The 25,542-nt window shown below is 46.3% G+C and overlaps 1 protein-coding gene across 1 annotated transcript; it reads right to left on the reverse strand.

Annotated features, from left to right (window-relative positions):
• Positions 1-1,865: 1,865 nt before the first annotated feature.
• Positions 1,866-25,540, reverse strand: 2810004N23Rik (RIKEN cDNA 2810004N23 gene). Its single transcript, NM_025615.2, has 7 exons — positions 25,396-25,540; positions 23,457-23,782; positions 4,874-4,930; positions 4,198-4,293; positions 3,805-3,891; positions 2,959-3,017; positions 1,866-2,477 (listed from the first exon to the last, which is right to left on the reverse strand). Exons 1-7 carry the CDS (start codon positions 25,481-25,483, stop codon positions 2,345-2,347), a joined length of 846 nt encoding a protein of 281 aa, NP_079891.2. The 5' UTR covers positions 25,484-25,540; the 3' UTR covers positions 1,866-2,344.
• Between the last annotated feature and the right edge of the window lie 2 nt (positions 25,541-25,542).

Consider the following 25,542-nt stretch of genomic DNA (forward strand, 5'->3'; position numbering starts at 1 on the left):
CGTACTCACAGGGACCACGCTATAGCTTTGGACACAGGGACACCGGTCATGGCCACATGCCTTCTGACTACTAAGAGGTGACCAGAAGAGGCTGGGGTAACAGCTCAGACAATGTGTGTGCGGTGCAAGCATAAGAACCACAGCTTTGCCAGGCAGTGGTGGCGCACGTCTTCAATCCCAGCACTCGGGAGGCAGAGGCAGGCGGATTTCTGAGTTCTAGGCCAGCCTGGTCTACATAATGAGTTCCAGGACAGCCAGGGCTATACAGAGAAACCCTGTCTAAAAAAAAAGAAAAACCACAGTTCTAGTCCTTAAAACTCCCATTTAAAAACACGATGGGGCAGCTGCTTGGAGTTCTTCACTGTTTAGCTTGCCCCTTTGGGTTCTAACTCAAGAAATGTGATGCCAGTCAAAATCTTAAGCATGCTAAAACCCTCTGGGCTCTCTCACCCTCTGAAGGACCCGCTACCCTTCCCCAATGGGGCTGCTTGCTGACCTCTACTGTAGAATCTGCCTGCTTTCTAGGACCCTAACTCAAAAGACATGGCCCTCTCTCTCCCTCTGATCCATTGCACCTGAGCTCTTTCTGGGGGCTCAGTCAGGACTCACGTTGCAGTCCTTTCCTGGCCACAGTGAGTTTCCTGTGCAGGCCACTTCCCTCCTAGCAAGCCCTGTTTGCATCATATGTCCCCCACAACTGCATGGGCCTGAGGCAACTGAAGCCAGGTCCTGTACCATGGCTAGAGCAAGAACTCAGGCATGACCCTGTTTCCCTAAGGATGGCTTTTCCATAGAGCAGTGGTTCTCAACCTTCCTAATGCTGTGACCCTTTAATACAGTTCCTCATGGCGTGGTGACCCCAACCATAAAATTATTTGTTATTTCATAACTGTAACTTTCCCATTGTTATAAATTGTGGTGTAAATATCTGATAAGTGCCACCCACGGGCAGAGAACCAATGCTGTAGTTAATTTGCTGGAGGCCTCATCAGAATCTTCATCCAGAGCCGACTTAAGCTTGATCCTTCTGTACTCAGAGCACAGAGCTGTTTGTCCACCATTTTGTCCTCTGAAATGTTTTTAGAATTCTTAGTGGTCAGTATTTACACAGTACACTTCTCTGCCTTTCTTAAGGGCTGAGCATAAATATTTACACAATACATTAAAAGGCAGAAAGCAAAGCCAGTCATTTCGACTGGGACTCTGGTCCTGGCTGGCAGTGCTCAGCTGTCTAAGCCCTGGTGGTTCATGGCGGTGGATCCTCGATCCTCAGGCTCCCCTGGGAAGACGGGATCAACTGATAGTGACCTTCCATAGCTCCTGTCGTGCCCTGAGATTTCTCTCCCCAGTGCTGTCCTGTCAAGACCTTCTCTGGTGTGTGTGTGTGTGTGTGTGGTGAGCAAGTGAAGGTGCTTGCTGCCAAGCCAGACACTCAAATCCAATTCCTGGGACCCACACACTGGGAGAACCAGACCCTGTGACTTCCACACAAACACTGCGGCACATGTGCCCTTACTTACAAATAAATAAGCCTAAAAAATCATTTAAAATTATCTAGCACATTGGATTCCATCTTGTGAGGTGTTTGGCAATGCTCTCAGAGAATCCTTACATCCTAACAGTTGGCCCCAGCCTGAAGGTTCTCAGGCCTGTCTGCACTGCTTGCCAGACAAGGAACTCCCAGGGTAGGAAATGCCAGCATTGCCCATCACTGGACACTCTCCTTCAATGCGCCTCAGTCTCTGAGGAGATGCTGACATCAAGGCAGGGGTGACATCACTATAAAATGGCCTTGTGAGGTTACAGCTCCAAGTAGGTGTGGGGAGCCAGTTAGAATTGCCTGTGTGCTACTTAACAGTCAGACATTCATACTATAGAGGTGTATTTTTAGAAATCCTTACAAAGTGGATTTACACTCGTGGCAGGCTGACAACGGAACCGCTTTCCCACAGAACCAATGGATAACAAGTGCGCTCAGTGTCTTCACTGAGTCCAAAAGGCACTTCAGCGTCATTCACAGACACTTAGAGACAGTAACATTACGAAAAAGTGGACTGTGACCAACGTGCTGACACCAGCAACCTCCAACAGGAGGGGAGCCCGCACAGCCCAGCACTCAGCAGGGCCACTGCCTGCTGTATGCACAGGTAGCCATGTGTGTGCATTCCCCTCTGCAGCATGGGGGAGGGGGGCCCAGCGCTCAGCAGGGCCACCGCCAGCCTGCAAACTCACTGCTCAAATGACAAAGACCCTGTGGAACAAGAAAGGGCAGGTACAGGGTTCCCGGGTCCTATGTCCCACGCACTGCCACTGTTCCTGCTCCTCTCTGGAGCTGACAGGGACTTCATTTAGCTACCCTGGAAGAGTTGATTTTCTTGATATCAGTGGGGCTTAGAATCAATGTTCCATTTCTGAATTTTCCAACTTGTCCAACTTGTCCACTTGACAAGATGCTGGGAGCCGACTTTTTGGATCTCCTGCATTGAAAGGGAGAGAAAGGCACCAAGCGATTAGGCAAGGAGCAGGACCAGAGCCTGGAGCTTCCCTGCCTTGTGTGGGCCCTGCCACAGCTGCACAGGTCTCTTGCAGGCTCTTCCTCCCCTTGTATGAGCCCCACCACAGCAGCACGGGTCTCTTGCTTCAGGAACGTGTGGAATACTATATCCAGGGTGACCCTTCCTCTTCACTCAGATCCTGACAGATGTCACTGCACTGAAATGGCCCCCAGCATTTCCCCGCAGTGTTTTCCAAGCTCCTCTTGACAGGACTCCCCAGCACCCAACAACAATCTGTTCTCACAGGTGGGGCCTCCCTCACTGCCCCTTGGGGACAAGGCTTCCTTGGGGTGACCACACCCTCTGGGCTGGGGGCTCTGGTGCTGCCCACACTCAAGGAACCGTGAGGGAACCAAGCACAAGGTGTGGCCAGTGACAACCCAGACACGGTGCCACTACTCACCTGTCCTCCTGCCCTCTCCCTTTCTTCTTCTTTTTCTTGAAAATGTCTGTCTCCCGGGCCTACAATTCAGGATAGTATGTTAGCAATGGATAGTGACTATTCAAAATCAGAGTAATGGGCTTGTGACAAAAAGTCCTATGAGTGCCATGTATTTAAAACATTTCCAAGTTGGTATATTAAACATAAACCAGGGGCTGGAGAGATGGCTTACCAGTTAAGTACACTGGCTGCTCTTCTAGAAGTCCTGAATTCAATTCCCAGCACAACCATCTGTAACTGTATTCCCATGGGATCTCTGTTCTTTTATTTTTTGTCTGATACCCTCTTCTGTCATGCAGGCTTATATACAAATACAACACTCATATACACAAAATACATACATTAAAAAAAAGTCTCACCCTGAACCTTGTGACAGGGTTTGGTGGTACATAATGTGAACTCTACTTAGAAGGCAGAGGCACAAGACTGACAATTTTAAGCTAGCCAGGGCTACACAGTGAGACTCTTTTACAAAACCCAAGGACTTGGTTGTAGCTTCCCTCACTGCCATGACCCCTGGACGACAGGGCTTCCTTAGGGCAGCCATAGCTTGGCACCAACCGACAGACACTGTGGCGATGCCAATGACCCACTGCCCCAAGGCTGATAGATACTGGCGATGCCAATGACCTGAAGGCCAGCTTTGCCTTACCCACGACTGGGCCGGATGCCTCAGCAAGCTGGATGCAGCTTGCTGAGATAATGGGGGTGGGGAGGGCACCTATGGGGCAATGCTGGTATCCTGACTGCTCAGCAAGCTGTGAGGGATACCAAGCCCCTGAGCTGAGGCAGCCAGGCCACACCTACCGCTCTCTTTTCTTCTTCCACTGCGATCTTCTTCTCTTTGATTTGTTTCTGCAAAACCTTGTAGTTCACGTAAGTGTTCTTGGGAGGCTGAGAGGAAGGAATAAAGACATCATCAGTGTCTACTCTGCAATAATGAAAGAGCATGCCGGGCGTGGTGGTGCACACCTTTAATCCCAGCACTTGAGAGGCAGAGGCAGGCGGATTTCTGAGTTCGAGGCCAGCCTGGTCTACAGAGTGAGTTCCAGGACAGCCAGGGCTATACAGAGAAACCCTGTCTCGAAAAACCAAAAATACCAAAACAAACCAAAAAAAATAATGAAAGAGCAGCCCCAGCCCACCTCCAGCCCCCACCCCTGCCTGATCACAGCGCACAGCAGCAGCCCCCCTACTCACCTTAGCCCCCAGCATGATAGCTCGCTCCCGCTCCAGGACTCTTTCTTTTCCTTTGCCATAGCCCGTGATCCCAAAGCGGTGTACTTCCAGACGAGCCTGTGGATCACAGTGGTCAGACCCAGAGTGTCAGTTAGCCCCGCAGCCTCTCAGCCACTCGGGCCCAGGCTCTTGACCTGCCGCCGCTCAGTGCTGCCTCCTTGTTCCCTCTCACAGCTGAAGAAATGGACTATCTCTGCATGAGCTGTGACAGAGCAGGGAGGCAGGCGGCATCCTGTACTCTGACCGGATGGATGCTCCTGGATGCTCTCCACCAGCCCAGTGCCAGAGGGGCAGCCACTTGGAAGAAAGTGCCTCTCTAAATGTGCTGCCCACAGCAGTTCCCACTCTCAGTGGCTGACTCCCTCCTGCCCTTTTCTCAGACATCTTGATAACCTGGGGCACCGTGTACACATGTTCCCGCCTTTCTAACTTACCACTGTGTTACCGCATTGCACTGAATAACCCTGGCGCTGGGAAGTGAATAGCAGTCACATGAGCACTGCAAGACCAGGTTTGCCATTTTCCTAGCCTGGAGACAAGACTCTGCAGAAGGCTAGTGTTGCATTAAAGCTGTCAGTTCATAATAAACTCTAATGAAAGCCTTAAAGAGGAACTAAATGTTACCTCAAATGCTTACCTTTTCTAGGTTAAACTCCTGAATATCCACATCTTTTTTAACGACCTTTGTTTTATTCTGCAAAGAAAACAAATTCATATTAGAAACTACCAATTAGCCAGGAACAGGAGCACATGCCTGTAATCCCAGGAGAAAAGAGGCAGGGAAGTGGCTTCTCCTCCGAGGCCAGCCTGGGCCACACCATGAGACTCTGTCTCAAAATAAACAACCCAACACCTATATGTGTATGCGTATGAAATAAAAAATAAAAAACAAAATGCCCATCCCTCAAAAAACAAAACAGAAAATATTAAGTATTGGAGAAGATGTTGAGAAACTGAAACACTTTACTCTAGGCACAAATGCTAAAGGGCAGCAGCAATGAGCAAAGTGTGTCACCGCCTCAGAACAGCAAGGACAAAGAGTATGCACACAACTGAGCTGTTCCACCCTGCCAGGGGCTTGCACAGGTATCTGTACAGCTATGTTCACAATAGCTACGAGGGCAACCCAGATGTGCGCTGACAGATGACAGGTTAAATGTGGTTTACACCCAGCTTTAAGAGGGGAGTCCCTGAGTTAAGGTGTTGCTCAGTGGCAGAGTGCTAACCTCATAAACATGAGGTCAGCACTAAATAAGGTGCTGACACATAATAAAGAAAACAGCAGAACATGACATATACCAGGTCATGAAGAACCCGAGGGCAGTGTGAAACAGACCAGTCACAGAGGGCAAGCAGTGGCCCCATCCACAGGGGAGTTGGCATTTAGACCAGTCACAGAGGGCAAGCAGTGGCCCCATCCACAGGGGAGGTGGCATTTAGACCAGTCACAGAGGGCAAGCAGTGGCCCACCCACAGGGGAGGTGGCATTTAGACCAGTCACAGAGGGCAAGCAGTGGCCCATCCACAGGGGAGTTGGCATTTAGACCAGTCACAGAGGGCAAGCAGTGGCCCACCCACAGGGGAGTTGGCATTAGGAGAAAGCTTAAGACTCTCCAGATGTCTGAGACCAGGGAGACAACTGCTAAAGACAAAACATTTGCCCAACAATAGTCACCATCTAGTCCCAGGGCCCATCTGTCATAGCAGCAAGAGCTGTAAACTCCATGCAGCCTCTAGGAAAGATGTTGGCCCCTGTGGTGGACAATGGGGCCAGCCAAAGTGGCTGTCCTGCTTTCTCAGGGCACAGTCCCTGCCCTGCATAGGCAAGGCTATCTATCCAATGACAATGCAAACCCCATGTTCCTTGCTTTCTTCTCCATATGGGAGCTGGGCTCCTGGCTCAATGAACCTGTCTGTGGCCCGCTGACGTGCCCCACATCATTTTCTTCTGTGTGGCTTTGACTTAAAAAAGACAAAATTGCCAGCTGTAACTGCAAGCCTTTAATCCCAGCACTTGGGAGGCAGAGGCAGGAGGATCTCTGGGAGTTTAAGACTAGTTAGTTGGTCTATACAATGAGTTCTAAGATAGTCAGAGGTACATAGTGAGACTGCCTTGGAAACAACACAAAGCAAAACAACCCTCCAGTCCCCAAGAAAAAGGTATCAGTGGAGTAATGAGCTGACTGGGCTTTGGGTAATGTACTTCCCAGAGCCCAGTGACCTGGTTTATTCCCCGGTCCGACAGTGTGAAAGAGGAGAGCTGTCTCCTGAGTTGCCCTCTGACCTCCAAATATGTGCACTGTAGTACCCACTACCACCTGCACAAATAAATAATACGTAATAAAAATCAGGATAAGACTTGCTCACTTTGGCCAGTGTAAAGTGCATCAATCAGATGACTCTCTTCCTAAAGCCTGACCCCAAGGAAGCTCAGAATGAAGCGGGTGCATTGGATAAGCACTCTGCTGTCAGGACCTTTTAGCAATGACCTGGGGAGGTGTCTTCAGGTCTTGTGATGCCCCCGACTCTTCCCGCTGGTCTTATCAAAGGCCAAAGAACCCATATAGCCTGTATTCCATCTCCCAAGTAGCAACCAAGTACATAGCCTGGAAGCCAGGGATCCTGGGGTCACATCTACAACCCTTTATCTGAATGGCCAGGGTCAAGTTCTGCCTACAGGGCTGTACACTGAGAAGCACAGGCCCCATGAGCACACCCCTCCATGAGAGCAGGGGCACATGCAGAGGGACATGCCTGGTGTGTGAAAAGGGGGCAGGGGTATTCAGTGAGGCAAGAGGGGTCTGGATGGGAGCAAGCACGGGCACGTGGGGAGCAGTGCCAATAGCAGGGCAGCCCCTAGAGCAGAGTCTGGGCAAGCGCACACAACATGCCCCGCTTTGCCCGTTTCATCTAGGTCATCAAGGGGCCTCTAGTTCCTAGGGCAGTAACAGGGGAAACCAAGCAGCTTGAGAGGAGTGTGGGGGACAACCTGGGGACAACCCCATGGACTCTGCCCTCCCTCTCAGGAGGCTGCACTCCCATTAAAGGACAGCTTTTTTCATTTGTTCCTTAAGTTCCAGTCCAGGCCACTGACTGCTGAGTGGAACCCATCACTCACTTTGTGGGTTATAATTCATTTGCCACCCAGGGTCAGCATCCTAAAAACATGAAATCACACCAACTCCTGCCTGTTCTTTGCTACTTTGTGGGTTCTTCTTTTTCCTACCCTTAATACCCTGGTTCTACCCTCTAACTCCTCTAAGAGATTGGAGAGAAAGAAATATAAAGGAGGGAGAGAGGAAGGGAAAGAGCTCGCAAAAGTGCTCTGAATCTAATTTATTTCCCAACTGTTCCTCCCAGTTTCCAGCCCAGGCCCTTCAAACTTTTCTCCCAACCATTCCTCCCTCAGTTCCCCAACAGTCCCTTCTCCCAGTTTTCCCAATACCAACAGCTCCAAACTATAACGACTGTTGTAGCCTATCTGCTCAGCTTTCCTGGCTGAACCGTCTCCTAACAATATTTTCTGCACAGACTGCCTTCTCCTCTCACTTGGCTAATTCAATCCCCTTTCGAAATCTCAGCTTGCTTTTTTGAGGCAACCAATACTGTAGGTCATAGGGTCAAGCAGTTCTAAGAGCTAAGAACTCTTAAAGGGCCAGTTGGCTAGCAACTGGGGAACCTTATCCCACTACACTCCCCATTTGCTGTGGCTTCTAAGTCTGCAGCCTTGAAACTGCCCTGGGTGTCCCTGTAGCCCTGTTACTACTGTTGTCAGATTGCTACTCCATTCTTTCCAGGGTTCACAGATGTCTGCTGGGATCTTTCTGGTCTCTCAGGAGCATATTTACAACTGAGATAGAACCTAACAGCAGCGCTTCTCTTCTTCCCTGTAATGTGAACCTTTTATATTTCCTTGATAAAGTTGCTTAATCTCTACCCCAGCTCTGTGCTTGTAGCCCCGACATGGGCATGCAGGATTCAGTATTTAACATGGTCTGCTTTACAAGTCCTGTTCAAAGGCCCACTGTCGCTCTGCACTGTGGATGGCTCAGGGTCACATGAGAACAAAGTCCTCCTCAAAGGCCGGTTAGCGGTTAGGTGCTAACTGTTTCTTGTTCAGGCTTTTGGGCTGGCAGGAGAAGTCAGTGGCTGATCCAATGTTTTCAGAAGACCTCTCCTGCTCAACTCTGAACTTTATTAGTTTTGGTGGTATCCACACCTTTTCATTCCCCATGGAAATACAAACAAATCCACATTCCCAACACAAAACATTTGCTGACTTCCTTTCTGATGTTAACACATTGTATTAGTCAGGGTTCTCTAGAGTCACAGAACTTATGGATAGTCTCTAGATAATAAAGGAATTTATTGATGACTTACAGTCGGCAGCTCAATTCCCAACAATCGTTCAGTCACAGCTGTGAATGGAAGTCCAAGGATCTAGCAGTTACTCAGTCTCACGCAGCAAGCAGGCGAAGGAGCAGGAGCAAGAGCTAGACTCCCTTCTTCCAATGTCCTTATATTGTCTCCAGCAGAAGGTGTAGCCCAGATTAAAGGTGTGTTCCACCACACCTTTAATCCCAGATGAAAGGAGTAGCCCAGATTAAAGGTATGTTCCTTAAACTCGGAGATTCAATCTTCTGGAATCCATAGCCACTATGGCTCAAGATCTTCAAACCAAGATCCAGATAAGGATCTCCAAGCCTCCAGATAAGGGTCACTGGTGAGCCTTCCAATTCCGAATTGTAGTTCATTCCAAATATTGTCAAGTTGACAACCAGGAATAGCCACTACAATCCACCCCTTGTCAACTTGACACAAATAATATCTCATGTTCACATGAAACAATAACAAGGTTGTAAATACGCCTAACATGATATAACTATCCCTCGTACAATCGCAAACGCATTAGTAAATTTACAATGGGCATTCATATTACTTTATAATCCTCGTTTCTGCAACTGGTTACGTGGCCTTAATTGGTATTTATAACTACCTTCCTCTACTACCCATTCTGTATTTCCTTCACCTTCAGCCAGCACCTCAGCAGGTCTTGGCTCTTTTCCTGGAGGATTGACCCATACCTTCATTCCTGATGGGTCTGCGTCCTTTGTCATCCTGCTTGGATTAGGCTGTTGTAGTTTCCCATTGACTTTAATCACAGGACATGGTAGTACTAAGAGACGCCCTAAGGGATCTCCTGCACTCCAGACATAATCTTGCTTACCACCATTGTGAAGAGGTAATCCAATTTCCCCATGGTAATCTGGATCTATCACCCCTCCTAACACTGTTATTCCTTTTTTAGCCTGTTGGTTTAAGGGCATTAGAAGCCCAAAATGACCAGGGGGAAGTCTGAGCTTCCAGTTCAATGGAATGTTTGTTGTAGCTCCTGGTAGGAGGACTCCCCTCTCTGGAGCCAAAACTTCTAGGCCAGCAGAACCTAGAGTTATGGGGACAGGAAGCAAAAATTTTCCTAGAGGGTCACTAGGAGTGATAGTAAGTGGAACTATTCCTTTTTCCACCCCTTGATTCCTGGACCCATGAATCCTGGCTATGGGTGAAACTGTACCATATATCGAGCGCTGATTCAAAGCATATACTGCCTTCTGAAGAACTCTGCCCCAGCCTTCCAAGCTGTTACCACCTAATTGGCGCTGTAACTGCGTCTTCAAAAGGCCATTCCATCTTTCTATCAGCCCAGCTGCTTCAGGATGATGGGGAATGTGGTAAGACCAGTGTATTCCATGATCGTGGGCCCACTGTCGAACTTCTCTGGCTGTGAAATGAGTTCCTTGGTCAGAAGCAATACTGTGTGGAATACCATGACGATAGATGAGGCATTCTGTCAATCCGTGAATGGTGGTTTTAGCAGAGGCATTACGTGCAGGAAAGGCAAATCCATAACCAGAATAAGTATCTACTCCAGTAAGAACAAAACGCTGTCCTTTCCACGAAGGAAGTGGTCCAATGTAGTCAACCTGCCACCAGGTTGCTGGCTGGTCACCTCGAGGAATGGTGCCATATCTGGGGCTCAGTGTTGGTTTCTGCTGTTGGCAGATCTGGCAATCAGCAGCAGCAGTAGCCAGGTCAGCTTTGGTGAGTGGAAGCCCGTGTTGCTGAGCCCAAGCATAACCTCCATCTCGACCACCATGACCACTTTGTTCATGTGCCCATTGAGCAATGACAGGGATGGCTGGGGAGAGAGGCTGACTGTCCACAGAACGGGTCATCTTATCCACTTGATTATTGAACTCCTCCTCGGCTGAAGTCACCTTTTGGTGAGCATTTACATGGGACACAAATATCTTCACATCCTTTGCCCATTTGGAGAAATCTATCCACATACTTCTTCCCCAGATGTCTTTCTCACCAATTTTCCAATTGTGATCTTTCCAAGTCCCTGACCATCCAGCCAATCCATTGGCTACAGCCCATGAGTCAGTGAATAATCGTACATCTGGCCACTTCTTCTTACAAACAAACTGTAATACCATGTGTACTGCCCGAAGTTCTGCCCACTGTGAAGATTTCCCTTCACCTGTGTCTTTCAAGGTTGTCCCAGAAAGGGGTTGTAATGCTGCAGCTGTCCACTTCTGGGTGGTGCCTGCATAACGTGCAGAGCCATCAGTAAACCAGGCTCTAGTCTTCTCCTCTTCAGTCAGTCGATCATAGGGAACACCCCATGAGGCTATAGGCACATGCTTGGCAGCAGATGGCATTGTAACAGGAGTAGAAACCATAGGCATTTGAGCAACTTCTTCATGTAACTTGCTTGTGCCTTCAGGACCTGCTCTGGCCCTATCACGTATATACCACTTCCATTTGATAATAGACTGCTGCTGTGCGCGCCCCACTTTATGACTTGCAGGGTCTGATAGTACCCAGCTCATGATGGGTAGTTCAGGTCGCATAGTAACTTGGTGTCCTATTGTCAAACGTTCAGTTTCCACTAAGGCCCAATAGCAGGCCAAGAGCTGTTTTTCAAAGGGAGAATAGTTGTCTGCAGATGATGGTAGAGCTTTGCTCCAAAATCCCAAAGGTCTTTTCTGTGATTCACCTACAGGGGCCTGCCAGAGGCTCCAAACAGCATCTCTATCAGCCACAGACACCTCAAGTACCATCGGGTCTGCTGGGTCATATGGTCCAAGTGGTAGAGCAGCCTGCACAGCAGCCTGGACTTGTTGAAGGGCCTTCTCCTGTTCCAGGCCCCACACAAAACTAGCAGCTTTCCGAGTCACTTGGTAAATAGGCCTAAGTAACACACCCAAGTGAGGGATGTGTTGTCTCCAGAATCCAAATAGGCCCACTAAACGTTGTGCTTCTTTCTTGGTTGTAGGAGGGGCCAGGTGCAATAACTTATCTTTCACCTTAGAAGGAATATCTCTGCATGCCCCACACCACTGGACTCCTAAGAATTTCACTGAGGTAGATGGTCCTTGAATTTTGGTTGGATTTATTTCCCATCCTCTGATACGCATATGTGTTACCAATGAGTCCAAAGTAGTTGCTACTTCCTGCTCACTTGGTCCAATCAGCATAATGTCATCAATATAGTGCACCAATGTGATATTTTGTGGAAGATCCAAACGATCAAGATCCCTTCTAACTAAATTATGACACAGGGCAGGAGAGTTAATATATCCTTGAGGCAAAACTGTGAAGGTATACTGTTGGCCTTGCCAACTGAAAGCAAATTGCTTCTGGTGGTCCTTATGGACAGGTACTGAGAAGAAGGCATTTGCCAGATCAATAGCCCCATACCAGGTGCCAGGAGATGTGTTAATTTGCTCAAGTAACGAAACTACATCTGGTACAGCAGCTGCAATTGGAGTTACTACCTGATTTAGTTTTCGATAATCAACTGTCATTCTCCATGATCCATCTGTTTTCTGCACTGGCCAGATAGGAGAGTTAAACGGAGATGTGGTGGGAACCACCACCCCTGCGTCTTTCAAGTCCTTGATAGTGGCAGTAATTTCTGCAATGCCTCCAGGAATACGATACTGTTTTTGATTCACTATTTTCTTTGGCAAAGGCAACTCTAAAGGCTTCCATTTGGCCTTTCCAACCATAATAGCCCTCACTCTACAGTTCAGGGAACCAATATGAGAATTCTGCCAATTTCTGAGTATATCTATCCCAATTATACATTCTGGAACTGGGGAAATCACCACAGGATGTGTCCGGGGACCTACTGGACCTACTGTGAGTCGGACATCAGTCAAAACTCCATTAATCACCTGCCCTCCATAAGCCCCTACTTTAACTGGAGGGCCACAATGTTTCTTGGGATCCCCTGGGATCAGTGTCAACTCAGAACCAGTATCCAGCAGACCCCGAAAAGTCTGATTATTTCCTTTTCCCCAGTGTACAGTTACCCTTGTAAAAGGCCGTAGGTCCCTCTGGGGAAGAACTGGAGAAAGGGTAACAGCAAAACCTTTGAGTGTCTTATCAAGATCCTTCCTCAGCGGAACCTGGCCACCCCTTCATTCAAGGGGTTCTGGATCTGCAAACTGTCTCAAGTCTGGAAATTGATTCACTGGCCGAGATTGCTGTTTACCACGATCTAATGTAGCCTTTCTTTCATTTGGCTGTTTACCACGATCTAATGTAGCCTTTCTTTCATTTGTTTGAGAATTTTTCTGCTTATACAGATCAAACAAATATGCAGTAGGCTTCCTATGTATTTCATTCCTGGAAACACCATGATTGGTTAGCCAGTACCAAAGGTCCAACCGAGTCATGCCATTATAAATTTCACCTCTCCTGTGCTGACCATTACTGGGTATGTTATTATAAACATTCTTTTGTCTACGCTGTCCATTATAATAACTAGAATCACCTTGTCTCGGGCGATTCAATGCTGCCACCTGGCCCTTGTTACCTCGGAATCCAACTAAACCCAGTGAATTTAATTCATCTAATTGAGCAGAAGCATCTCCAATGCTAAGATCTGGCACAAGGAAAAGGGAAAGAACAAAACCCTTCAAATGTGCTGGTGCCCCTCTCACCAATTTGCGTCTTATAGAGCTGGTGAAAGGCATATCTTCTGGACCTTCCCATTGTGGACAATTATGCTTTACACAATATATCCACTCTAGCATTGCAATTTCCCTAAGTCTTAAAATCCCTTCATCAACACTAAGCCATGGAATATCAGGCATCTCCAAGTCATTTCCAGTAGGCCATCTTTTGATAAACACCTCAGCCAACCATTCAAACAAACTTTTGACACCTTTTTTAACTATGCGAGCTTCCGTATTAAACCTAGAATCTCTACTCAGAGGACCCATGTCAATAAACTCAGCCTGCTCTAGTTTTATGTTCCTTCCACCCTTATCCCACACCCTTAAAATCCATTCCCACACATATTCACCAGGTTTCTGCTTGAATGAATTAGCAAACTCATTAAGCTCCTTAGTAGTGTAGCGAATTTCCTCATGGACTACACTTTCTACCTCCCCTCTAGGAGCCTGTTTTGCTTTGAGTCTGGTTACAGGTCTAGAAGAAACTATTGGTGGGCCGTGAGCAGACTCTGCAAAATTAATTTCCTCATGTGGGGAAGGCATTATTTCAAGAGGTGGGGCTGAGGGTACTACTTCCTCAGGTGGGGCAAACCCTTGAGAATCTGAGGATTCAAAATTCTCAGCTTCAACATGGTCTTCCCACACATCCCCATCCCATGTTGTAGGATCCCATTCTTTGCCAATTAGAGCCCTTACTTTAACTGTCGACACACTCTGAGGCTGAGACTTGAATTTTCGCTGTAGTTCAGCCAACCTTACAATGAGAGTTTCTGTTTGATTTTCTGCAACTTGAGCTCTATTGCTACAAGAGAGAAGATTCTCCTCAAGGACACACTTAGCAACTTTTAGATCGTTTACTTGTGTCTGGAGCCTTTCGATTTTATCACACAACTCCTTCCTTTCATTCATCATTTTTTCCACAGATACTAAGAGCAGCCAGCCAGTAAAATCATTTTTCGATTTTTTCCCCATCTTGTAGAAAGCTTTGTGCACTGAATCACCTAATTCATTAAGAAAATCAAGGGCATTAGCTTCTTTAAGTTCGGAATATAGTTTCAACCATGGGTCTTCAAAATTCTCTGAGCTCCCAGGAGGGAGAGAATCTGGAGAGGTTTCAATAGTTGAAAGTGCTGGTGGATCAACAAGCCAATTCCAGAATTTTAAAAGATTCATCCTTGTACTTCTGTTACTCTAGAACCACTCCTGGTACCAACTTCTGTATTAGTCAGGGTTCTCTAGAGTCACAGAACTTATGGATAGTCTCTAGATAATAAAGGAATTTATTGATGACTTACAGTCGGCAGCTCAATTCCCAACAATCGTTCAGTCACAGCTGTGAATGGAAGTCCAAGGATCTAGCAGTTACTCAGTCTCACGCAGCAAGCAGGCGAAGGAGCAGGAGCAAGAGCTAGACTCCCTTCTTCCAATGTCCTTATATTGTCTCCAGCAGAAGGTGTAGCCCAGATTAAAGGTGTGTTCCACCACACCTTTAATCCCAGATGAAAGGAGTAGCCCAGATTAAAGGTATGTTCCTTAAACTCGGAGATTCAATCTTCTGGAATCCATAGCCACTATGGCTCAAGATCTTCAAACCAAGATCCAGATAAGGATCTCCAAGCCTCCAGATAAGGGTCACTGGTGAGCCTTCCAATTCCGAATTGTAGTTCATTCCAAATATTGTCAAGTTGACAACCAGGAATAGCCACTACACACATCCTTATAGTAGACAAACTGATTTGATTCTAGTTTTTTCTTTTACTCAGTGTCTCTCAGATGCTGCTGTTCCTTTCTTGTTAATGTTTAGAGAACTGAAAGTTAACAGAACACTCCTGGTCTATTCTGGGGAAGGGGAGGTCTTTAATCTTTACTGAAAGTTAACATGACATTATCAGTCTACCCTGGGGTCTTGACTCTATAGCTCACACCATCCTTCTTTAAAACCTATTCGGCCAACCCTTTTGGGTTTTTCCAAAAGCAGCCAAAATGAGGTCAGAAAAAGCAGGCTCTCTTGCTCTTATGATTAAGTCAGAAACCCTTTCTATATATCTTTAATTTTTTACTTTGTTTGTATGCTAATAAGATTCATTCTAAAATGCTATCTTTCCTTTGCATAATGAGCCCAGTAGAAGAATGACTTGAAGGCAAATACAGTCTCCAATTTGGTTTCTATGCAATCCACACATGAATCCGGAAGTCTCTTTTCTAAGCTGACTCTTTCTCTGCTTCCTTTGTTAGCTGTCTTGGACTGTCTAAGTCTGAATCTCCTTGTAATGTTTGAAACAAATTATTTAGCTCTTGAGTAATTAATCCAATGGTGGGCTGTAGCCAATTAACATCTCCCATTCTGTACCTTCTGTGGTTAAATTTTTTGTTAGACTTATTTTATAACCTAGATAGTGGATAGATCTTCTTTCTGTACTTTTTCAAAAGCAATCTGCAAACCCCAACAAGGCAAAATTCTTTGTTTTACTAAACATTTTCTCTCAAGCATCAGAACCAGCCAACAAAATATCACGTATGTAATGGTAAATGATGGATTGAGGAAATTGCCTACAAATGATTCCTAGTGGTTGTTGCACAAAATATTGACATAGAGTTGGACTATTTAACATTCCTTGTGGAAGAAGTTTCCACTGATACCCTTTACAGCTTGAACATTATTATATGTAGGCACTGTGAAGGCAATTTCTTCCTTATCCTGCTCTTGCAAAGGAATAGTAAAAAAGTAGTTTTTTAAATCAATTTTCATAGAACATGACATAGGTAATAGAGAAAGTAAAGGAATTCCAGGTTGCCATGGACTCATTGGTTTGAATACTCTATTCACAGCTCTCAAATCTGCTAACATTCTCCATTTCCTCAATTTATTTTTTTATAACAAATACAGAGGAATGCCATGGGCTGGTAAACTCTCCCATGTGCTCAGCCTCCAGCTGCACTTTGTACCAATTGCTCAAGTGTTGTAATCTCTCCTTTCCTCAGGGACACCGTTCTGCCCACACAGGCTCATTAGTTTTAAATTGTATTTATCTGTGTTATTTCACATATACAAATGCTCTGTCTCTGTGCATATTGGAAGATGGAATCAGATCCCATTACAGATAGTTGTGTGCTATCATGTGGTTGCTGGGAATTGAACTTAGGGCCTCTGGGAGAGCAGTCAAGTGTTATTAACCGCTGAGCCATTTCTCCAACCCATTAGTCAACCATTTTAAGGAAAAGGCTACTGGTATAATTTCAGCAATATCAAGCCCCCTTATAAATTTGAAAACTCAGTCCCTGTTGTGTCCTGTTTCTTGACCACCTGCACACTTTGTGGTTGTTCTGGATGACATTTTTCAATACTGTTCCCAGAGCATCTTCCACTTCAACCCTTGTTTTAGGCTTTGTCACTGGAATTGAGGGCATGTTAATCTGAGTTCCCTACTGCTGTAATAAGTCTCATTTCCCATAAGTTAATGGCTATGTCAACCACATGAGGCCTCAATGTTCTCTCCTGGCCCCACACACTTAGCTCATCACAAACTTTTTTTTTTTTACCTGAGATAACTTTTTCAATTCCTAGAAACTGGGTATAAACTATGTGAAGTGGCCATTTTGAATTCCAAGGTTTTTGTGAAGTGATAATATAATACAGCTCACACCCACCCAACTTTCTATTTCAATGTTATTCACTTGCAATTTTAATTTTGGCCTTCCTATCATTAACAATTTTTCACCAAAATACACGTTTTCCTGTATTTCCAAACTGTCCTGATCTTACCTCTGAGCAGCTTTGCCCTGATATAGGGAGACTAAAAGCTGAGCAGCCCTACCACCTGTGTTAGCTAGCATCTCTCTGTTTACATAAGCCATTACTTCAATTTCTCCTTTGAAATCTTCATCTATAATTCCTGGAGGCACAATGAATCCTTGTGAAGTTAAACTCTTCCTTCCCAAGATCACCCTTACTGTCCCTGAGTGTAACCCCCCCATCTCAGGCTTCACTGTTAGCAAGAAGAGAGCAAGGGGTGGAGCCCGCCGCCCCATCCTTCTGCCACTCCCACTGCTGGAGCCTGTTGCCCTGCAACTTTACTCCAGGATGATTTGGCGGGAATGGGCCCTTCCCCTGCTTCATAACCCAGTGTCAGGAATAGTAAAATCGAACCTTGATCAAAGCGGTTGTCTTGGTTCCATCTTTCTCGCGCCTCCTAGCCCCCCTCTTCTTTTCCAGATTCCAAGATACCTTTCCAGACTAGAACCCAGACATGTGAGCAGCTGGCCGGCCGCAACACCTGAGGGCAAAGGACCATAAACTCCAGTGGCTATTTTATAACTCTGAATTTTTGGGGAGAGTGTTAAGATGTTTATTCTTGGCCAAGTCTAGAGCAGTACTGTCTGCATCAGCATGCATTAGATGCAATACTTGGTTGAGGTGTTTTTCTTGGCTTGTACGTTTTACTGTAGGACCTTGAGCTAGACAACCCCTCCTCCCCCCATTTTGTCCATGTTTCCCCCCAACAGCAAGAAATTGCCTTGGCTATCTCTCTTGGATTAACTGGTTCAATGGCAGCCCTTACTACACCATCTGCACACCCTTGGAAGCCTAGGACTTCTTTTTGGTTTATATTTAGAAAAACTATTGCCCTTAGAGATGCCTTGTTCACAATTTTGTTGCAAATGATTCTATTTCCCACAACTAAAGCTCTGTGCACTTTGAGATCTGAGATCTTTACCAGCTTGTTCATAATTTTGTTGTAAATGAATATAGATCCCACAGTTAAAATATTGTATTTTGAGATCTTGAACCTTTAGCTTGCCCAATCATGGTGGCATTATACACACTAGAATCAGTGGTGGTGGTCTCCTGTATTCACTCTTCCATAGGTGCTGCCCTCACCTTTAATGGCCCAACAACCTTTGTGAATTCCATATTTGCATTTTCTAATCCCAAGGCCTCAATCAGCACTTGTTTCACATCAGGGTCTGATATGGCTTTGTTCACAGCTGAAACTAATCTTTGTTTAAAAAAAAAAATCATTGAAGGCTTCCCTGAGCCTTGTATAATTTTTGTAAATGATGTAGACTTCTTTCCTGGGTCCTCAACTTTGTCTCAAGCTCTTAAAGCTATTAAACGGCACTGTCCTACGACTGCGTATTCAAATTGAACTCGTTCTTGTGTATCACCAGAGCAATGTTCACTGATCAACTCGTCCCTCCCTCACTACAATGTGCTGTTCCCAATTCCTAGCATCTTCTTGTTGGGAGCCATCTAGGAGAAGCTAAAACCTAGCAGGTGATCTTCCTGAGATGGTTCTGCCGTGGACTGTAAATCTGTGACTTTCACTTCTTCAGGCAAGGCCGAGAAGATTACATGCTAGGAAAGATTCCTGCTTAATAATAATATGCTTTTCCTATAGCTACACTTAGTCACAAAAATTATGGTTTTTAACTTTCACTGAACCTGTTGAACTAGTGACAGATAATGAATGTTTAGCCAGATAGTTACTCCTAGTGGATATGTAGGTACAGTCTCTGTTGTAAACTTCTTATTCAATGTATGACTTCAATTTATGTTTGAACTTCTAGTGAACTTTTGTATTAAAAAAAGGGGGGGGGGAATGCTTGGTAAACCCTGTGATCTATTCTCCTTAAAAGGTACAAAAGGCCAGGCAAGATTACACTGGCGGGCGCAGCACTGGGCGTAGGGCACTGAGAGGAAGACCGTTATTACTGTTGCATTAGAACAGGAGGAGAAAGCAAGATTAGAAGAGAGCCGAGAGAACTTTTTAGAGAGAATTTTTGTAGAAACTTTTTGGAGAACTGAAGAACTTAGAAATAAAGGCTAAAATCACTTTTCAAAGTGTCCCTTTTCTTCCTGTAGCTTTAACTAGCAGGCTGGGAGTTAGAGCCATGCGTTCCTGCAGACAGAGCAGGGCGACTCTACTTAATTCCCCACTGTTTTACTATGAGGCACTAAACGCCAGAGACTCAAGTTTTCTGGCCTTAGAGGAACTCAAACAGGTCAGCTACCACAGCAAAGTGACTTAGACTTAAGATAGGTACGTTTTATTATTAAACAGCAACCCCAAATATCTCTCAAGACCAAGTCTTACTCCCAACTCCGCTTCCCCCTCAGCTACCTTCAAGAGAGAACCAGAAAGAAGGAGTGTCGGAGTTGGTGCCCCTGGCAACCTATGTTCTGCCACCATAACAACTGCAACTGAGGACCAGCCTCCAGCACAATTGTCACCAGTCTCCTCCTTGGGTAGCCCAATTATTTAGAGTTTCTTTCCCAAAGGGGGGTGCACCCCATAAGACATCATTGCCTCTTTAACAAGTTTTAGGTCCCCCATTTCTACAGGACACCATCCTACTTCATCCTAACCTTGTGGATTATCTCCATTAGCAGGCATAGGCTGTGTAACTACGGGAAATGCTGCTGGTGATTTTGTGAACCACGACTGCCTGTTGTCTAACCCTGTCCCCTGAAAAGGGCTATCTCATCTGACCACCCTCCTGCTTTTCCATCTCTGTGACTTGACTGCCCTTTGACACAGTTCCTTTTCTCTTTCTACCCAGAAGAAACCCCATCTCTCTGGCTCAGTCACGGGCATGAACCCTTTTGTTCTCCTGTTTCTTGCCATTTTTTTCTTCCATTTTTGATTCCCAAGCTTCTCCATTTCCATCCATAATTTTTCCAGTTGCTCAACCTTTTAAAAAATGAAATAGCCCACGAATTTGGGAAAACAAAACACTGCTGCTGAAAACCACAGGGGTATATCCCAACAGCAGCCTCAGCAAACCCCCGAAAGCATTTTGAAACAAAGCATCCATCCCTCCTCGTCCTCCCCTTTGCTCTAAGGTACCTGAAATCAAACCTCCCATTCTGCACAGCTCTGCACTGAGCTCACTTGCAGCTGGTCTGTGCTACTTTGTGGGTTCTTTTTTTTTTTCCCCAAGCTTTTATTCCCCCAATCCCCAGCCCATTTCACCTAACATTAGATAAAGGAGGTTAGAGGGAGAGGGGGAGGGCGAAGGGGGGAGAGGGAGGCAGAGAAAGACACCAGACTATTTTTTTTCCCTATTTGTGCCTTCCAGTTTTCAGCCCAGCCCCTTCAAACATTTCTTCCAACCACTCCTCCCTCAGTTTCCCAATAGTCTGCCTAAACAGCCCCCTTTCCCAGTTTTACCAACACTAACAGCTCCAACGTAAAATAACTATTATTAGCCTATCTGCTTAGCTTAGCTTCACCTGGCTCAACTGTCTTTAATAATCTTCCACACCAATCTTTGGGCCACCCCATTTTAAACCAGAACGCTGAACATTGGTTACAGTTCATTTGTCATCCAGGGTCAGTATCCTGAAAACGTGAATTAGATCACCTCCTGCCCCTGCTGGAATTCTGTCACAGTTTTTCACACATTGGATTTGTGCTTTGCTTTGCTTTGGTTTGAAGGACCTCATCACGCTAAGGCTGGCCTGGAATTCTTTTTGATTTTATTTGTAACCCTGGCTGTTCTAGGCCTTGCTATATAAGTAAGGCTGAATTCACTTCACGATGATCCTTCTGAGTTCAGGGAAGAGAGGTGTAAGCTATCGCACCTGGCTGTCTTCATGTACTTTAAAGTACAAAGTCCCATGGCTGCCTCTAAGACCTGGGAAGGGAGGGCTTCCCAGCTTCTGTATGTCATCTCAGGTCACTGTCCCCTCTGTCCTACTCCTGCTGGCCTTCCAGTTCTTTGAATCAGTCAGGCAGGCAACAGGGTTGACAAGGCTGTTTCTTCACCTGCTTATGTGGCGCGCCTCTCCCTCTAAGCACCTTCACTACCGAGCATTACCTGCCTGGGCCTCACTTCCCTGACCACAATACCCAGAGCAGGCTCTGCCTGCTCCCCTCAGCATCCTACCTGTTTTGTCTTTGTTCACCACTCTTTACCTTTATAACCACAGGAGACAGGATAGCATCCACACACTCTACAGCCTTTGCTTGTGTGTGTTTCTCTCCAGGGGTCACCTCCTGACTCCTTCACTGCACACACACACACACACACACACACACACACACATACACACACACACTCACACGTTCTCAAAGGACAGAGAATATTTGGACAAGTGAAAAATATAATCAAGATTAACAAGTTCAATGCACAGAGGTTCCTGAGATAATCCAAGTACAAGGAAAATACTCTCGAAGGGGTTAGAGAGACAACCTTGCAGCCTGCAGGCATTCTGTTCCTGATGGATGGGAAAAGCCAGACTCACACAATGCCGGCTATTCTATTAACATTCTATTAACAGACAAACTTTCCACGCTAGGAAGGAAGCAAGAGTGAGCACAGAAGATGCTGGGCCTGAGACACTTGAGGGAGTAAGGAAGGGTGCCGAGTCAGATCGTGTTAGTTTTGAAACCTGTTTAACACCAAGAATATTTCTTTCGTACTGCCCTAAACTGGGCACACTAGAAAGGACAAATTCTTGTGAGCTCCTAAAATAGGAGGAGATGGCCAAGGGCCATTCCTTAGTGCAGCTATGACAGGTCACTGACTTAGAAGTGTTTTGCAGTACGGGGTATGGAACCCTGGAGCTCCCGAATGCCAGGCAAGTGCTGTATCACTGAAGCCCTCACTCCAAGTAATGCTGCTTAGAACAGTAAGAAAGTGGTAAATGAGGGCAAAAACACCTATTCATATAGCCATGAAGAACACTGCTGACCTGTAGCTATCAAAAAGATAACAGTCATGCCCTACTTTCAGAAATCTGCTTATGGGATCTTATCTGCAGAAAGGGTCTTAGAGAGCACTTAAGGTTCTCTGGGGGTAAGGATCATCCTGGATTCAGGGGAGGTCCTAAAACCAATGATAGGTAGGTAGGTATCCTGAGAGACAGGTACAGGAAGGCAGAGACTGCAGTTACAGCACCATCAGCCAGGGGGTGCATAGAGCCTCCCTGGACAGAGGCAGGAAAGCTTCTCTAGTCCTAGAGTCCTGGAAGGGAACATGGCCCCTGCCATGCTTGGGATTGGATTTCTGGCTTCTACAACTGTAAGACTGGTGGTGATTCTCTGTTGCTTTGGAGCACTATGTGGTAATCTAACAACTGCCTTAAGACAATGAGACAAATCCCATTTTCTTTTCTTTTCTCTCTTCTCTCCCCCCCCCCCCCCTTTCTAAGGTTTTTTTTCAAGACAGGGTTTCTCTGTGTAGCCCTGGCTGTCCTGGAGCTCACTTTGTAGACCAGGCTGGCCTCGAACTCAGAAATCCACCTGCCTCTGCCTCCCAAGTGCTGGGATTAAAGGCGTGCGCCACCACCTCCAGGCTTTTTTTTGGATAGATAAAGGTTTATGGGACATGAAGGCCAAAGAATGGCTAAATCTCTGGATTTTAGCAATGGATTTAAAAATTCCATTAGCATATTCTTGTTGCAAGGAAATGGGAAGCAGAGAAGCCCATTTGTGGGAGTAAGCACCTCATGCTAACAAACTGAATTTGAGGCAAGATTCACAAGTTATCAGAAGGAGAGAGCTGCACAGGAAAACAGTCACTGTCCACCAGATTGTGAGTTCACGGAGCAAGGGCTGCTGTACATTCTGGTCAGCACTGGTTCTGTCCTAGAATAGCTGTGACAATGCTATGTCCTAAAATAGCTGCTGGCACACAGCAGGAGTGGCAGAGAGAACAGGTTTTCTTCTGAGCACTGATAACCAAAGGCTTATTAGGTAGGAGGGTAGCTAAGCAGGCCTAGCTTTATCAAAGCCTGAAGCCTTTCCTTTTGGGGAGGTCAGGGTTTCACTACGTAGACCAGGCTGGCCCTGAATTCATAGAGACCCATCTGCTTGTCTCCTCCCGAGTGCTGGGACCAGAACTGTAGTCATCTGCCTGGCAAGCCCTGCAACTGTTAAGACAGCCTTGGCTCCTTGATTTGCAGATGGCCACCTCCCAAGTCCTGAGCAATCAATACTAAGCTGATGAGAGTGTTTCCATATACCTATGGCCTGGAGGTACTAACATCATAAATTTACCTACTGAGCACAAACACTAACGAGGTTTATAGTGCCCACTTTCTTCTGGGGAAGATTCGGGTTTGGCAACCTTAGGCCCACACGATGGGTAAGATGCTAAGTCCTGTGAGTCATTGATCAAATGCTTGGTCCTGAAGGAAGCCCTGGGGCCCCAGGTTCAGTCTAAGGCCACTGAAGCATCCATTACCTTTGCCGGCTCATCTTCATCTGACTTTAGTTTTCTCTTTTTACTTTTGCTTTGAAACTCTACCACTTCCACTAGCTTGCTGCCGTTCTTTGGGGGAGAGAGGGAGACTGCAGTAGTGACAGGGACTTCTGAAGGGGCAGCGGGAGCAGACTGCAGTTCTTCTCTGAGCTTCTGGAAAAAGCTGGAAGCACTCTTCTTCTGGCCTCGTACAGGAGATCCAGGCAGGGGAAGCGGCTCTACTGCCACATCTTCTATAGTCTCTGAGTCTCTCTTCTTTGCTTTCTTCTTTCGGATCCTTTTCTGCTCTGTTTCACCTTCCGTCTCTCCTGTTCATTTCAACATTAAAAAAAAAATTAAAAATCATCTTAGTTTTAATTAATGCCAATACTGAAGGAATGCCACTTTGCATGGGGCCCAGACACAGGCATCCACTCATGTACACAAAGAAACGAAGTGCTTAGGGCCAGGTCTCATGACTTCATGATCTCCAGGACCCACACGGTGGAAGGAGAGAACTCACTCCTGTGGGAGGTGTTTTCTCACTGCATATGGCGGGGTTGACACACACCCGCACATACATAAATAAATAAAGTAACCGGAAACCACAAACACAGGCAACACTTTCAGAAATCAAAATCCTGCCTTCCTTCCCAGATAGCTGCATACACCTCTGACCCTTAGTAATACAATTACGCTAGTCCTCACACCCGGTGCCATCAACGTCATAGTTCCCAGGACCATGTTAAAAGCATTTGCCTCTATACTAGCATGTCTTTTTACCACACTGCAGGGTTACAGGTACATGTCCGGGTTCTTCTTGTTTTCCTTCGGTTTTGGATTTAAAGGGAATCCAGCTAAACTTTAATTGCTTTAATTTGAATACCTTTACTTTCTACTCTATTTCTCATCTTCAGTTTGTTTCTTCTGCTCAGACTCTCAACAGTGATCTGAAATTTCAATCAGGCGTCTAAGCCTCAGTACTGACCTACAGTATGGGCCCAGGAGCTTTCTGAATACTAGCTGTGTACTTGTGGCCAATGTAACTCTGCCAGTATAGATATAAAAATGAATAGGTAAAGTCCAGGTAGCTGGGAAGTAACTACCGTAATGAATTCCTGCATGTGTGAATATCAACTGTATCTAGGATTTTAAAAATTAGTCTTAAAACTTGTGAAAGTCAGCCAGGTGGTGGTGGTGGCGGCGGCGCACGACTTTAATCCCAGCACTTGGGAGACAGAGGCAGGCGGATTTCTGAGTTCGAGGCCAGCCTGGTCTACAGAGTGAGTTCCAGGACAGCCAGGGCTACACAGAGAAACCCTGTCTTGAAAAACCAAAAAGAAAAAAAAAAAAAAAACCCAAACAAACAAACTTGTGAAAGTCGGAGGCCAAGTGTTGTCGGTGGACACAAAGAACCTAACACAGCGCAGAATGTGACATCAGGCCCTAGACCTTGAGACTCGAGCTCTTAAGGAGGACCTTTATGAAGATGTGTGTACATATATGGGTTGCTCTGACAGTTAATGAGGGAAACACACAAAAATGCATGTACATGTACACCTGGTACGTTCTTCCAAGTTCTCAGCTTGCTTTTGCTTTTTAATCGTGTAAGTGAGCTTGGAATTTTGAGCAACCGCTCCAAAATAAAAACAATACAGCGTTTGTTACGTGTCTGGTTCTAAAAGTCAGGCAATCAACGTGAGCTCTTCTGCCTGCCAGTGCCTGTCCTTCTGCGAGTGGCCTGCCTTTAGTAACCATCTCTGATTTTATTTTCCTGCACAGTGAGAAGGAGAGCAAAAGGTCGGCCAACAAGTGGGGGAGAAGGTCCCGGAGAGGGTAGCGCTTGCGGACATGGCTCCAGGAGACCACGTGGGCCGTGGTCCCGCCGCCTCGGGATGCGTTTCACTGTCTTTGGCCGCCTCCTCCCAGGAGCTACGCTCACCCAGGTCGTAGAGGGTCCGCAGAACGGCGTCCAGGAGTGCCTCCGAACCAGGAGGCTCAACGGAGTCCGAATCGTGCTCCGCCGCCATGGGAATCAGCACGGAGACCCCCCCAGATCCCGCCCAGTGCCCACCACTTCCGCTTCCGG

The sequence above is a fragment of the Mus musculus genome, chromosome 8 (assembly GCF_000001635.26).
Source record: "Mus musculus strain C57BL/6J chromosome 8, GRCm38.p6 C57BL/6J".
Classification (NCBI taxonomy): domain Eukaryota; kingdom Metazoa; phylum Chordata; class Mammalia; order Rodentia; family Muridae; genus Mus; species Mus musculus.

Excerpts from the sequence above, each read along its gene's own strand:
- 2810004N23Rik (NM_025615.2), bottom strand. The coding sequence starts at position 25,483 with ATGGCGGCGGAGCACGATTCGGACTCCGTTGAGCCTCCTGGTTCGGAG. Across the intron at positions 4,931-23,456 it reads ATGAAGATGAGCCGGCAAAG|AATAAAACAAAGGTCGTTAA; the intron begins GTAATGGATGCT and ends TTTTCTTTGCAG. Across the intron at positions 3,018-3,804 it reads TGGAAGAAGAAAAGAGAGCG|GCCCGGGAGACAGACATTTT; the intron begins GTAGGTGTGGCC and ends CCTGAATTGTAG.